Below are 16262 nucleotides of genomic sequence, written 5' to 3' on the forward strand. Positions count from 1 at the left end.
ATTGGATTACTTGCAGAAGATTTAATTTTATGGCATCTCTTTTTCACTGTTAAAGATGATGCAAAGATTTTGGGAGTCACGTTTTCAGCATTAAAAACAGATATGAAGTATTCTGATAAGTTCTCCACTTTCTGTTGGCCCTGCACTGCCCACTATATATCTCCTTTCCAAAACCCACAAACAGGACTGCCTGAGCAGACCCATTGTTTCTGCCTGCTCCTGCCCCACAGAGCTCATCTCCAAATACCTTGGTTCCATCCTATTCCACTTTGTTCAGTCACTGTTTGTCCGAGACACCTCACACGTTCTTCAACTCTTAAATAACTTTCAATTTTTAAATCCCCATTGCTTCATCTTTATCATGGACTTCCAACCCCCTTACACTCCATCCTCCACCAAGTCCTCCCAAGATCGTGCGGCACGGTGGCGCAGCGGTAGAGTTGCTGCCTTACAGCGAATGCAGCGCCGGAGACTCAGGTTCGATCCTGACTACGGGCGCCGTCTGTACGGAGTTTGTACCTTCTCCCCGTGACCTGCGTGGGTTTTCTTCGAGATCTTCGGTTTCCTCCCACACTCCAAAGACGTACAGGTATGTAGGTTAATTGGCTGGGCAAAAGTTTAAAAAAAAAAAAATTGTTCCTAGTGGGTGTAGGATAGTGTTAGTGTGCGGGGATCGCTGGGCGGCGCGGACCCGTTGGGCCGAAGGGCCTGTTTCTGCGCTGTATCTCTAAATCTAAATCTAAATCCTCAGATTCTTCCTTGAACAGAGACCCAATCAATTTTCCTCTACTCACACTCTCCTCCACCTGGCGGAACCTGGCGGAACCTGGCCTCACCCTCAACGACTTCCCTTTTGACTCCTCTCATTTTCTCCAAGTCAAAGGTGAAGCCATGGACACTCCCATGGCCCCATGTGTAGGAAAAAAACTGCAGATACTGGTTTAAATCAAAGCAAGACACAAAATGCTGGAGTAACTCAGCGGGTCAGGCAGCATCCCAGGAGAGAAGGAATGGGTGACGTTTCGGGTCGAGACCCTTGAAGAAGGGCCTCGACCCAAAACGTCACCCATTCCTTCTCTGCTGCGATGCTGCCTGACCCGCTGAGTTACTCCAGCATTTTGTGTCTCACATGGCCCCAGCTATACTTGCCTTTTTGTTGGTTACCTCAAAGAGTCATTGTTTCAAACAAACACTGGCAACAACTCCGACTCTTTCCCTGCCACATCAATGACTGCCTCCTGCATCTGTGCAGAACTTGTGGATTTCATAAACTTTACCACTAACTTCCACCCGGCCCTTAAATTCACTTGGACTATCCCTGTCACCTCTCTCCCCTTTCTTGATCTCTCTGTCTCCATCACAGGGGACAGACTATTGATTGACATCTACTACAAACCCATCATCCCCCACAGTTACCTTGACTACACCACTTTCCACCCAGCCTCTAGTAAAGATGCCATCCCCTACTCTTGATTTCACCGTCTCGGCTGAATCTGCTCCCAAGATGAGGCTTTCCATTCTAGGACGTTGGAGATGTCCTCTTTGTTTTGTAAGCATGTTTTCCCTCCTGTGTTAGGATAGATCCCTAAACCACGTCTCCTCTGTGTCCCGTAGTTCTTCTCTCGCTCCCCTTCCCCTCAAATGGAAGATGGATAAAGTTCCCGTGGTCCTCACCTTTCACCCCACTAGCCTTCGCATCCAACACGTCATTCTCCGACATTTCTGTCACCTCTAACGTGATCTCACCACCTGTCGCATCTTCCCATCCCCCACCCCTTTGTGCCTTGCATGGAGACTGCTTCCTCCACAGCTCCTTGGTTCACTCATCACTTCCCACCCAAACCACTCCCTCTCCAGGTGCTCTCCCTTGTAACTGCAGGTGATGTAAGATCTGTCCCTTTCTCTCCTCCCTCACCTCTGTCCAGGGACCCCAGCATTCCTTGCAGGTGAGTCAGAGGTTCACGTGCACCTCGTCTAACCTGATCGACTGCATTCACTGTTCCCAACGGGCCTTACATTTCTGAGACTCACCGACTATTTAGATTCACCGACCATTTCGCCGAACACCTACGCTCGGTCCACCAAGGCCAACTGGATCTCCCGGTTGCTAACCATTTTAACTCCTCTACCCATTCCCACACTGACCTTTCTACGTTGGACATCCTCCATGGCCAGAGTGCGGCCACACGCAAACTGGAGAAACAGCACCTCATATTCTGCTTGGGTAGCTTACAACCCAATAGTATGAACATTGAATTCTCCAATTTTAGGTAACTGACGAAATCTCTCCCCCCCCCTTCTTCTCCCCCTCCTTTCCCCCCTTTATAACCTGTGCCTCACCGGGACTTGCACCTATTTTGCCCCTCCCCTTCTAACCTACATTCCTTCCTCTAGCTTCACAATTCGCAACTCTTCAATCCTTTTGTCTCACACCTTTTGAATTTCCTTCTCTGGTCTTTGTCCACCCATCTGCCTATCAACCCCCCCCCTCACCTGTATCCACCTATCACTTGCCAGGCTCTGCCCCACCTATCCTCTCTTCCAGCTTTCCTCTCTCTCCCCTACCACAATCAGTCTGAAGAAGGGTCTCGACCTGAAATGTCGCTTATCCATGTTCTCCAGGGATGCTGCCTGTCCCGCTGAATCACTCCAGCATTTTGTGTCTTGCTTTGTTTTATTGCTAAACGTGATTAACACTGAAGAAATATAAAATACTACAGATGCCGATAATACCGAAAATAAACAGAAATGTCTATAAATACAAGGCGGGTGAGGCGGCTTCTGTGGAGACAGAGAGCAAGTTAATGTAATGCTTGTACCTTGGGGTGGGTGATGATACGATTGATTTGGAAAATTCTTTCTTCAGGATCTTGCTTTCTCAAATCATATTCACCAACGGCCACTCGCCAATAATTTTCATTTCTGTTCCTAAAGCAAAACGTAAGGCAGGTAATTTTTAGAGTCTTTCTACAGACAATGAAGTTCCAGCTAAGTCTGCTGATATCACGTCAGACCTATCTAACACAGGATTGAGTAGGGTGGGTGGGATGTTAGCTCAAAGCATTGCCACATCCATGTAAGTGGGTGATCCTCTGTGTGATCATGGTTAAAATCGTCTCTACCATGCTTATGTCAACAGGCTCTTCTTCAGTTAACGTCTCTGGAGAAAGGGAATAGGTAACGTTTCAGGTCGAGACCCTTCTTCAGACCCTGTCCCTCACCCCTCCCACCTTTCAGACCCTAATCCCGAAACGTCACCTATTCCTTTTCTTCAGAGATGCTGTCTAACTCGTTGGGTTACTCCAGGTTTTTGTGTCAATGTTTGGTTCAAACCAGCATCTGCAGTTCCTTCTTCAGTTAAATTTATTAACCTCAACATTCTACTGGATGACAATGTTTAAACCATCATATTTACAAAGTTGGCAATAGGTTAGACCATTTTTAATTTTTGATTCATTTTGTTGTCACTTTCAATGGTCATCGCTAATATCAGTAAGATCCTTACCCTGTGAAGCAATGTGCTGCTGTCACGACCCACGACTCCTGCACCAGGACACCACCACACATCACGTTCCCATTCAGCTTCAGCAGCACCAGCCAGGGCCAGCTTCCAGGAGCTGCGACATTCCCACCAACAATCTTCCCCATGGCCACGGTGTCTTTGGGCACAGCTGCTCTCTGACCACATGTGGCTGAAAGTAAAAGACACTTCCATCAGTGTATCCAATTAGGAAGCTCCAACCATGAACCCTTAGAGATGACTGGAAGGGATTTGGAGTGGCAGGTAGTGGCGCATAATTAAAGATGCCAATGGATGTTGACCTGCAATGAGAAGGAAGTGATCTGGCACTGATATAAGGATCATTTCAGTCCTCATTGGAGTCCTACTCCTCGGTTACAACAACCTTGGAGGTTAGGTATAGCAGTACGGATTCACCAGCATTGCACAGAGTTAAACCCTTCGAGCTGAGTGATGATTCTCAGTTGGGTGCTAATAGTTGCACAAACAAGGCAGGTGGATGGAGAGAAACACGATGTGAGCCCTGAACTGACAGAAAGCTGCCGCAAGGTCATGGAGCTCCATAGAATGCTTCTGTTCCTGTAATCTCATATTCTTTACATTAATAAAAGCATCAAAAATAATTATAATATTAAAATATTATTAAAGTGATATTAAATCATAAACTCCTTGTAATCCTCTGGAGATTGGGAAATGATTATCACGGGAAACTATATCAAGTCTACGTTTAAGAAAATAACTGCAGATGCTGGTACAAATCGAAGGTATTTATTCACAAAATGCTGGAGTAACTCAGCAGGTCAGGCAGTATCTCGGGAGAGAAGGAATGGGAGACGTCTGAAGAAGGGTCTCGACCCAAAATGTCACCCATTCCTTCTCTCCCGAGATGCTGCCTGACCTGCTGAGTTACTCCAGCATTTTGTGAATAAATACCTTCAAGTCTATGCTTGATCTATGATTAATTCAGTTGTTTCTTACTTTGTGTGACCACTATACATTCTGTACATTAATGTACAAAATGATAATCATTTCCCAAACACTTGCGGATTACAATGAGTTTATGATTGAATAAATGAGCAAAGTTTCATTTAATAAACACGTAATTCTTTATTCTCACCACTAGGTCACCACTTGGTGCCACATCGCTGTATTACTTCAGGTGAATGAATTTATTACTTACTTTTTGTCTTTGAGATTAACCAGGAATTCTGACTTTTCAGGTTGTTTGTCCCCGCTGCAAATAGCAACAATAGCATTATTGCAAATAGCAACAATAGCATTATTACAAATTTTATAGTGACTGAAGGACAATATTGCTCCCTGAGGTTAAGAAGATTTGATTTAAACTATTTAGTATTCTCATTGTTGAAGTTATCCTAAATGAACTTTATAAAGTTACTTCACAAGTATAAATGTTGATCTGCAGCCATCTGCTAAGTAATTACCATGCCCTGCATATGGACAGTTCCAATCCACACCTTTGAGTGTCTAGAACTTCACATCTACACTTCATGATGCCTCGGAAATGCAGCCAGCATTATCAAAACCTCGACCCACCCGGCCATTCCTTCTTTTCCTTGCTCCCATCTGGCAAAAGGTACAGAAGCTTGGAAGCGCGCGCCACCAGACACAGGGATAGCTTCATCCGTTCTGTTAAATGGTCCTTTCATCAGTGAGGGTACTGTTTGATTCACCTCGACCCCATTGAGGACATTGGACTTTGCCTAAGTCATCAATGCACAACAATGCTGAGATCTTAATTCTGCACCCTGTATCTTCCCCCTTTGCTCTTTCTACTGTACTTGAGTTTGAACTGATTTTACGATATCGATCGTTTCGCTCAACACCTTCGCTCAGTCCGCCTTAACCAACCTGATCTCCCGGTGGCTGAGCACTTCAACTACCCCTCCCACTCCCAGTCTGACTTTTCTGTCATGGGTCTCCTCCAGTGCCGAAAATTGGAGGAACAGCACCTCATATTTCGCTTGGGCAGCTTGCAGACCAGGGGTATGAACATTGACTTCTCCAACTTTAGATAGTTCCTCTGTCCCTCTCTTCCCCTCCCCTTCCCAGTTCTCCCTCTATCTTCCTGTCTCCACCTATATCCTTCCTTTGTCCCGCCCCCCTGACATCAGTCTGAAGGGTCTCGACCCGAAACGTCATCCATTCCTTCTCTCCTGAGATGCTGCCTGACCTACTGAGTTACTCCAGCATTTTGTGAAATAAATACGTACGATATATCCGATCTGTTTGGATAGCATGCAGAACAAAGTTTTTCACCAGAAAATGTGACAATAGGTGACACTCAGAATATGTGGCAATAATAAGCCTAAACCTAAACCTGGAGCCGAATTACTTGGCAAAAAGCACATTTAGTAGATACATTGGGCGGCACGGTAGCGCAGCGGTAGAGTTGCTGCTTTACAGCGAATGCACCGTCGGAGACACAGGTTCGATCCTGACTACGGGTGCTGCACTGTAAGGAGTTTGTACGTTCTCCCCGTGACCTGCGTGGGTTTTCTCCGAGATCTTCGGTTTCCTCCCACACTCCAAAGACGTACAGGTATGTAGGTTGATTGGCTGGGTAAATGTAAAAATTGTCCCTAGTGGGTGTAGGATAGTGTTGATGTACGGGGATCGCTGGGCGGCACGGACTTGGAGGGCCGAAAAGGCCTGTTTCCGGCTGTAGATATATGATATGATATGATATGATATCCATGACCAGTACACTAAACTTACTGCATTGATGTATTCTCACACGACAGTATTCTTCCATCTTTTCTAGACAGTTTTCCTTCAGATGCCCTTCTTCAAGACAATAGGTTTGATAATACCAGCATGCTTTACTCAGCTCCCAGTTTCGCTCGGCCTCTGCTTCCAATAACTGTGCTTTCAGAATGATATCACAGCTGGGCTCTGATGTGGGCATCAGCCCCAAAACTGAAATAAAAACAAAGCAATTAGCACAGCAGTAGCCAAAGGTGACATGAGATGACATAGAAACTATCAATATTTGAATTGTTGCTACCCAGATTTTACTGGACCATGTCCACTGTGTGAAGTTAGACCCAAAATACTGGAGTAACTCAGCGGGTCAGGCAGCATCTCTGGAGAAATGGAATGGGTGACGTTTCATGTCGAGACCCTTCTTCAGTCTGAAGAAGTGTCTCGACCCGAAACGTCACCCATTCCTTCTCTCCAGAGATGCTGCCTGACCCATTGAGTTACTCCAGCATTTCGTGTCTACCTTCGATTTAAACCAGCATCTGCAGTTTTTTTTCCTGTCCACTGTGTGAAATGGTTCAGATGCTAAAACACAGTTGGCACAGTTGTAAACATCTCTTACACTGGAGTATCGTCATAATCTGGTGCAAGTAGTCTGATCAGAAATATCATGTATCCAATTATAAAACATGATGCTCGTCCATGGTAGAAATGGCTTGATCACATCATAACATTTCAATTAAGCATTAGTGAAGCTAAAGGACATTTTACACAGAAAGGAATATTTCAGAAGCCTATTTTACAGTCAGTACTGTCACCCTGAGCATGGTTTGTAGTGAATGTCTCACCAGGTTTACACCAGAGATTCCAATAATATTTGAGATGGGAATATTTAACAATGTAGACAAGTGTACAAATGCTCTACCAATGATGATTTCAGAGTCAAACACTCAATCAAATTCCATTATGTAACGTAGTGAATGAAAACGAAATGTGTAAGAAAATAACTGCAGATGCTGGTATTCACAAAATGCTGGAGTAACTCAGCAGGTCAGGCAGCATCTCAGGAGGAGAAACCGCAGTGGAGCAACAGGATATCGTTGATGTGGATATAAATGTGGATATCGTTGATGTGGATATATATGTGGATATCGTTGATGTGGATATATATGTATGTGGATGTAAATGTGGATATTTGCTTTAAACATGTACAGTTTGACTTCAGAGGTTTGTGTGAATTGGGTTTTCAAAAGTAGTTATGATTGGGAATGTGTGTACAGATCAGGGGTGGAGGAGTGTGGTGGATTGGTTTAGTTTAGTTTAGTTCAGTTTAGAGATACAGCGAGGAAACAGGCCCTTTGACCCTCCGAGTCCGCACCGACCAGCGATCCCCGCACATTAACACTATCCTACACACACGAGGGACAATTTTACAATTATACTAAGCCAATTAACCTACAAACCTGTACGTCTTTGGAGAGTGGGAGGAAACTGAAGATCTCGGAGAAAACCCACGCAGGTCACGAGGAGAACGTACATACTCCGTACAGACAGTGTAAATATACTTGGACTATCTCCGACATCTCCCTACCGTTTCTGGACCTCACCATCTCCATCACAGGAGACAGACTAGTGACGGACATCTACTGTAAACCCACTGATTCGCACAGCTATCTGGACTACACTTCTTCCCACCCTGTCTCCTGTCAGAGATGTCCTCATTCTTCAGGAAACGGGGCTTCCCCTCTTCCATTATAGATGAGGCTCTCACTAGGTCTCTTCTACATCCCACAGCTCCGCTCTTGCTCCCCCTCCCCCCACTCACAACAAGGACAGAATCCCCCTCGTTCTCACCTTACACCCCATCAGCCAGTGTATCCAACAAATCATCCTCCAACATTTCCGTCACCTCCAACGGGACCCCACTACTGGCCACATCTTCCCATCCCCTTCCCTCTCTGTGTTCCGCAGAGACCATTCCCTCCGTAACTCCCTGGTCCACTCGTCCCTTCCTACGCAAACCATCCCATCCCCGGGCACTTTCCCCTGCAACCGCAGGAGATGCAACATCGATCCCTTTACCTCCCCCCTCAACTCCATCCAAGGACCCAAGCAGTCTTTCCAGGTGAGACAGAGGTTCACCTGCACCTCCTCCAACCTCATCTATTGTATCCGCTGCTCCAGATGTCAACTTCTTGACATCGGCAAAACCAAATGCAGGCTCGGCGATCGCTTCGCTCAACACCTTCGCTCAGTCCTCCTTAACCAACCTGATCTCCCGGTGGCTGAGCACTTCAACTCCCCCTACCACTCCCAGTCTGACCTTTCTGTCATGGGCTTCCTCCAGTGCCAGTGAAGCCCACCGGAAATTGGAGGAACAGCACCTCATATTTCGCTTGGGCACCTTGCAGCCCAATGGTATGAACATCGACTTTTCCAACTTTAGATAATTCTTCTGTCCCTCTCTTCCCCTCCCCAGTTCTCCCTCTATCTTCCTGTCTCCACCTATATCCTTCCTTTGTCCCGCCCCCTGACATGCATCCGTTGGTGCATGCAGATGCCTCAACATTCAAGAGAGAGCTGGATAGAGCTCTTAAGGATAGCGGAGTCAGGGGGTATGGTGAGAAAGCAGAAACGGGGTACTGATTGAGAATGATCAGCCATGATCACATTGAATGGCGGTGCTGGCTCGAAAGGCCGAATGACCTACTCCTCCACCTATTGTCTATTGTCTATCAGTCTGAAGAAGGGTCTCGACCTGAAACATCACCCAATTCCTTCTCTCCCGAGATGCTGCCTGACCTGCTGAGTTACTCCAGCATTTTGTGAATAAACCCATTCCTTCTCTCCTGAGATGCTGCCTGACCTGCTGAGTTACTCCAGGATTTTGTGAATAAATACCTTCGAGTTGTACCAGCATCCGCAGTTATTTTCTTACAGTGCCTGTAGTCGGGATCGAACCCGGATCTCTGGCGCTGTAAGCGCTGTAAAGCTGGTGCGTGGGAAGCCGAGGCTGAGACAATATGTATGCATCCTTTGGTGCATGCAGATGCCTCAACAATATCCCAGATGATGTACACACGCAGAGTTGCATCTCCACATGCATCTAGCTGCGGCCTGTCCTCCAGAATGCAAGGGCCTTAGGGGTCATCTACTGATCATGATGCATGGCTCACATTAGTAGAGCATGTGATCAAGTATCTGTGACATTGTCCACATTTTCTGATGAACCATAATGTTAATGGAGTGCCTGAGGAGCACAAGGCAGTTGGGCAGAATCTTCAGATTTACTAACAACTGCAATTTGCCCTCAAATGACCAGATTGTGGTCCTCCTTCCCCGTATATATCCCAACCACACTGAATCTTTAACCAATTGGTTACACCCTGCTGGAAGTCCAACCTTTTTGGTGCAAGGGAGCACACTTATAAATAGTTCAACCCAGTTACGCTTTGAAACATCACAAGCAATGGGACTTTATCCAATGCCAGTCTACAGTCAGTTCCAGCAAATCTCAGTGTGCAAAGACCATTATCCAATTCATCTTCCAGTAAATTGGGCATGAATATTAGCTGTAGAGCCCCCTTAGGAGCCAATTGAGATGAGTTCAGTGAAGACCAGGGCACTTAATAATATTAGTAATAATAATAATAATAGTATTAGCCCAAAGGTTCGAGGTCTTCAGCCGACGTTTCATTCATGAAACTCTCTTGAGGTTGAATCGTACTCTCTCATAGTCTTGTCAGAGAAGCTAAGTTTGTTTAACTCCATTGCTTGGAGTTTCACGTACCACACTGAGCTGTCTTGTTGCCACAGTTCTTAAACAGACATGTTGGGCAGTAGTTGCATTCTTTCCAGTGGAGATCACGTTTCTTGAGCACCTCGTCCAGCAGTAATAATGCATTCTTTGAGGCTGCTTCTAAAATGATTGTTCCCTTGTTTGACAACTCTGCACAGAGAAAAACAAACATTTTACTCCAAAATAATCTGATCAATTTCATCAATTACTTAAAAGTATCATGGCTAGCTGGGTGAAACAATCATTCATGGGCGACACGGTGGCGCAGCTGTAGAGTTGCTGCCTTACAGCGAATGCAGCACCAGAGACTCAGGTTCGATCCTGACTACGGGCGCCGTCTGTACGGAGTTTGTACGTTCTCCCCGTGACCTGCGTGGGTTTTCTCCGAGATCTTCGGTTTCCTCCCACACTCCAAAGATGTACAGGTATGTAGGTTAATTGGCTGGGCAAATGTAAAAGTTGTCCCTAGTGGGTGTAGGATAGCGTTAGTGTGCGGGGATCGCTGGGTGGCGCGGACCCGGTGGGCCGAAGGGCCTGTTTCTGTGCTGTATCTCTAAATCTAAATACTCTATGTTGAGACAATCGGTTATAATTGTAACTAAACTTTGAGGATATTTGAAAGTGTTTGGGAATAACCTGAGGTTTCAAAAGGCGCTATAGAAATGCAGGAGTTAGCAGAGATTAACAAAGTTATTATTTTAGGAACTTTTGTGATTGATATACCTCTAACACAATCCACAGTATAAATATTGCAATCAAAACAGTATCTTATTTTAAGTACAATCATCGTCCACATGAACAAGAAGATCCATCCATTTGCATTAATACGGCATCTATCTGGAATATTGAGAAATATTAATGACCTTACATTAATATTCCTCGAGCCTATCTCTCATATTAAGGAATGAATTATGCTTTGGCAGACGCAAAATGCTGGAGTCACTCAGGCAGCATCTCTAGAGAGAAGGAATGGGTGACGTTTCGGGTCGAGACCCCTCTTCAGACTGATGTCAGGGGAAGGGGGCGGGACAAAGACAGGATGTAGTCGGAGACAGGAAGACTAGTGGGAAAACTGGGAAGGGGGAGAGGATGGAGAGGGAAAGCAGAGACTATCTGAAATGACCTACTCTACAACCACATGTATTATGCTTTCGTTGTTTGCTTGTATTTAAAATAATGGAAATTCTTTGAAGACATGATTTTATTATTCTGAAGCATTAAGAAAATACATTTTAATTCTAATTTTGTGGGATGATTCCCTTTAACATCATATATTATTTTATTAAGGACATTGACAGCATTTTTGAAATATTTTTATTATTTTCAGTTATAATTATGTTTAAAGCAACATTGATTCAACTTCAGGTTGTGCTCTATCAGATCTGGGTCGCTTAATCAAATTTATATTCTCATGAGGATCAATGATTTATTCTATCATGGGCGTCATACCTGAATATTCACTGTGTTCAGAGATCTTGCACTCCTTATCCCAGAAATGACAAGGGTGATACTACTTACCACCAGTATCATCCTTACTATTTCCACTCACAATAGATTACCTTACATTAACCTTACTTACATTACCAGGTAAATCGTAAACCTTTAGAAAATCTGAAAGTCTGAAGAAGGGTCTCGACCTAAAACGTCACCCATTCCTTCTATCCAGAGATGCTGTCAATAGACAATAGACAATAGACAATAGACAATAGGTGCAGGAGTAGGCCATTCAGCCCTTCGAGCCAGCACCGCCATTCAATGCGATCTTGGCTGATCACTCTCAATCAGTACCCCGTTCCTGCCTTCTCCTCATACCCCCTCACTCCGCTATCCTTAAGAGCTCTATCCAGCTCTCTCTTGAAAGCATCCAACGAACTGGCCTCCACTGCCTTCTGAGGCAGAGAATTCCACACCTTCACCACTCTCTGACTGAAAAAGTTCTTCCTCATCTCCGTTCTAAATGGCCTACCCCTTATTCTTAAACTGTGGCCCCTTGTTCTGGACTCCCCCAACATTGGGAACATGTTTCCTGCCTCTAATGTGTCCAATCCCCTAATTATCTTATATGTTTCAATAAGATCCCCCCTCATCCTTCTAAATTCCAGTGTATACAAGCCCAATCGCTCCAGCCTTTCAACATACGACAGTCCCGCCATTCCGGGAATCAACCCAGTGAACCTACGCTGCACGCCCTCCATAGCAAGAATATCCTTCCTCAAATTTGGAGACCAAAACTGCACACAGTACTCCAGGTGCGGTCTCACCAGGGCCCGGTACAACTGTAGAAGGACCTCTTTGCTCCTATACTCAACTCCTCTTGTTATGAAGGCCAACATTCCATTGGCTTTCTTCACTGCCTGCTGTACCTGCATGCTTCCTTTCATTGACTGATGCACTAGGACACCCAGATCTCGTTGAACTCCCCCTCCTCCTAACTTGACACCATTCAGATAATAATCTGCCTTTCTATTCTTACTTCCAAAGTGAATAACCTCACACTTATCTACATTAAACTGCATCTGCCATGTATCCGCCCACTCACACAACCTGTCCAAGTCACCCTGCAGCCTTATTGCATCTTCCTCACAATTCACACTACCCCCCAGCTTAGTATCATCTGCAAATTTGCTAATGGTACTTTTAATCCCTTCGTCTAAGTCATTAATGTATATTGTAAATAGCTGGGGTCCCAGCACCGAACCTTGCGGTACCCCACTGGTCACTGCCTGCCATTCCGAAAGGGACCCATTTATCCCCACTCTTTGCTTTCTGCTAATTTACTCCACCGTTTTGTGTTTATCATCAGAAAATCTGAACGCTTTATCATTGCTTACCTTTTAGACCTCGAATGATTGATATAGAATCAATATAAAGGATTATATGCTATGACTCTCAACCTGTGTAGGAAGGAACTGCAGATGCTGGTTTAAATCGAAGGTAGACACAAAATGCTGGAGTAACTCAGCGGGACAGGCAGCATCTCTGGAGAGAAGGAATGGGTGGCGTTTCAGTTGAAGAGGGGTCTCGACCCGAAACGTCGCACATTCCATAACTCTCACCCTGGTCTTCATAAATTTAAATTTCCATACTCTTAAAGTCCTTTGGATTAATAAACTACTACTCTGTTTTCTGGGAATCCCCCCAAACTCTCCATTTCAATAGGTTGCTCCAATCCCTGTTTTGAAATCCGTGTTGCTCCCATAACCATTTTCTACACAAAATCATTGTTAAATCAAAGAAGGCTATTTGGTGTCTTGCACCAACATCTGACGTAGTTTTCCACTTTCCCACATCTTTGATCTCAAATATTACCTGGTTCTCTTTTAACGATATCCCTTGATTGACATTTCAGCATTATTTCTGAAGTGCATTTTTTTCTGACCATCTGCTTGTAAAAGATGATTTCCTAATCATTACTTTGTTCTTTTGGTTACAAATGTTCTCTCGGTACGCTAAGCAGCATTTAGAACACTTTTGGGCAAGTACACGGACAGGAAAGTTTTAGAAGAATATGGGGCAAATGTGGGCAAATGGGACTAACTTAGATTGGCTTGAATGAGCAGGACTGATGGGTCTGTTTTCATGCTGTATGACTCTAATTTCTAACTCTTCAGTCAATTACATTTGCCTTAAACTCTGTAACACATAAAAACAGTGGGTAATGCAGCAGCTGTGAAGAGAGAAACAAAGCTTTTGTCAGAAAAATCACAACCTGAGCCATTAACTTTCCACAGATAGTGCCTGGTCAGTTGGTCATCTCTCCCCTTTATGTTTTAATTTCAGATTTGCGGCATCTGCTTTTTAAAAAAACTTCTATATTACATAAAACATAATCCCCTCATCCTTTGAAAACCTGGATTGAATCTCTTATGTTAGGGGTGAAAAAAGGCAGTTGCTCTAACATCACTCACCTCATTGCTAATTTCTTCTGTCGTCCTTCCACTATGTCTTTACTATGGCCTTTCATGTAACTGCCTTACCATGTAGCCCTACTGGTAGTGTGAGACACGTCAGCACATCTTAATACAATTAGCATCACTGGCCGGGTGAATTTCAAACAGATGACCAACACGGGAGAGACGTGAATGGTTTTCACTTTGCGTGTCGGCATAATAGGTCGGTGGAACTGTCTTATTTTCCTCCCTTATTTCCACTTAATCTTCATTTGTAATCAGACATGTAATGAATCAGCTAAAAACGACAATATTCATGATAAATCAAGATGTAGTTCCCTTCTGTTTTGACATGGCAATCAAAATTAGGGTTGGCAAATTTAAAACTTTCCAAAGAGGTGCTAATTAATGTCAATTTGTGTCATCTTTTTTTTATCAGCTTAATGGTTGAACATGCTGTCATGCATCAATGCCTGAAACCACAGTTTTAAATAGCTTTATCCCAAACTAGTAAATAAAAACAGATATTTTTGGATGAACAAATGTCACCAGCCAGCTGGAAAAGTGGTCAACATCTACTGGTAATCCACGTGATCTACAAACACATTGCAAACAGCCCAATCACAGTTATTCCAACATTAGCTGTGAGGGCAGACACAAAAAGCTGGAGTAACTCAGCGGGACAGGCAGCATCTCTGGAGAGAAGGAACGGGTGATGTTTCGGGTCGAGACCCGGGTCGAGGTCTGAAGAAGGGTCTTGACCCAAAACTTCACCCATTCCTCTCCAGAGATGCTGCCTGTCCCGCTGAGTTACTCCAGCTTTTTGTGTCTATCTTTGGTTTAAACCAGCATCTGCAGTTCCTTCTTACACATTAGCTATGAGAGATTGGGATAGAATATATAGTGTACTTTTGATCGTAAAACATACCGGTAAAGGACAACTATTTAATATCTCCCCATGATGGTAGTTATTACATGTATTTAATGACGCCAAATCTCAGTCAGTAAGAACGTTTGACTGCTCGAAGATCAAACAATACTATGGTCCCCCTCTGTGATATTACTCCTGCATTTTGTGACTCTCTTCGGTGTAAACCAGCATCTGCAGTTCCTTCCTACACAATACCTTGGTCCCTTCTCACTTCTCAGTTATCTCACTTATGGGGTTGCAGCCTTCTGCAGTGTCCTACGGTTCCCTGATGTTCTTTGAACTGGTAGTAAACTCTCTTTGGTTCCATGACGCTAATTATTCAACGTTCAAGAGTTTAACTAATCTGCTCGATTCCTTTGCAGCCGCCTACAGTTGAATATCTGCCTGAAATCACTGCCATTACAAGGTGCAGCAAGCGTCTGTGTATTTGACTGATTATCTGAAGGCGGAAGCCCACGTGGTTGCAAGCACTGCGGCTACTCCCTGGCTGTTGGCACGTTGGCATACAATGTTTATTTACATCTGCTGCATGCGCATCTGCATACGGTTAGGGTAAGTGCTTTGATATGTCGGTCGTCTCGCCACATTTAAAGTAGTAACTAACATGCTTTGAATGTCTCACAGTTTGTGTATCAGCGCAGACAGCCGTTAATAATATGCATCTTCCCAACTCTCTGTTGGGCGGAAAACATTGGTTTAGTCCTGGTTGTCAGAAGAAATGAATGCACACGCACGAATAATCTCCATGCACCGACACATGCACAAGCTGTAAATAAATTTTCTATAAATGCACAGGTTAATTTAGACCAGTGAGTGTGCTTAGCAATATATAATGAAGGTTGGTCTCACCTTCCAAGGCACTGGATGACAGTCTGTATACATCTCTACTCAGTGGAACTGCCAAGCTGATGTCCACAGCTAATAAGAAATACAGCAACATCCTCCTCATAAACCTCTGTATCAAGTCTGATTCAAAACTTCTTTCAGACTCCTTTGTAAAACAAGCTTTTGAGGCACAAGCTCCTTTCTGCTGAGGAGTAAGTCTTATTTTTAGTTGCTGACGCTCCCCTTGGGCTGGTTTAGATGACAGTGGGCAGTGCAGAGTTTTATGCATATAGGCTGAGGGGGAGCAGGAGTTTCCCATGAATTACAGACAAACAGTTGAATTCATTACTGCAGTTAGTAGACCTGGCTGATTGTGGGGTGTCTGTCCGCCTCTGAATAGCTGCATTGTGCTCTGAACACGGCCCAAACGGCAGCATCAAAGCTAAACTAATGATCAAGAGCCCGGGCGCTCGCATTGATCATTTTCACCCTTTTGTTTTTGAGAATAAAATATTGTCAGTTTGCATCACTTTTGTCCAAGGGAATATTCTGTCAGGAAAAAGGGGAACAAAT

At 44.4% G+C, this 16262-nt stretch overlaps 2 protein-coding genes across 2 annotated transcripts in view; one reads left to right on the forward strand and one right to left on the reverse strand.

Moving 5' to 3' along the window:
* Positions 1-15835, reverse strand: part of prss56 (serine protease 56) — a 49439-nt gene extending 33604 nt beyond the window's left edge. The window contains exons 1-6 of the mRNA XM_078410140.1: positions 15714-15835; positions 10035-10193; positions 6260-6460; positions 4701-4754; positions 3506-3692; positions 2820-2928 (exon numbers count right to left, since the gene is read on the reverse strand). Coding sequence (XP_078266266.1) covers positions 2820-2928; positions 3506-3692; positions 4701-4754; positions 6260-6460; positions 10035-10193; positions 15714-15813 — 810 coding nt within the window. The 5' untranslated portion in view covers positions 15814-15835. The remainder of the gene's footprint in view (positions 1-2819; positions 2929-3505; positions 3693-4700; positions 4755-6259; positions 6461-10034; positions 10194-15713) is intronic.
* Positions 1-16262, forward strand: part of eif4e2 (eukaryotic translation initiation factor 4E family member 2) — a 400744-nt gene that overhangs the window by 167976 nt on the left and 216506 nt on the right. The gene's annotated exons all lie outside the window — the stretch shown is intronic.

This window comes from Rhinoraja longicauda, chromosome 13 (genome assembly GCF_053455715.1).
Source record: "Rhinoraja longicauda isolate Sanriku21f chromosome 13, sRhiLon1.1, whole genome shotgun sequence".
Lineage (NCBI taxonomy): Eukaryota > Metazoa > Chordata > Chondrichthyes > Rajiformes > Arhynchobatidae > Rhinoraja > Rhinoraja longicauda.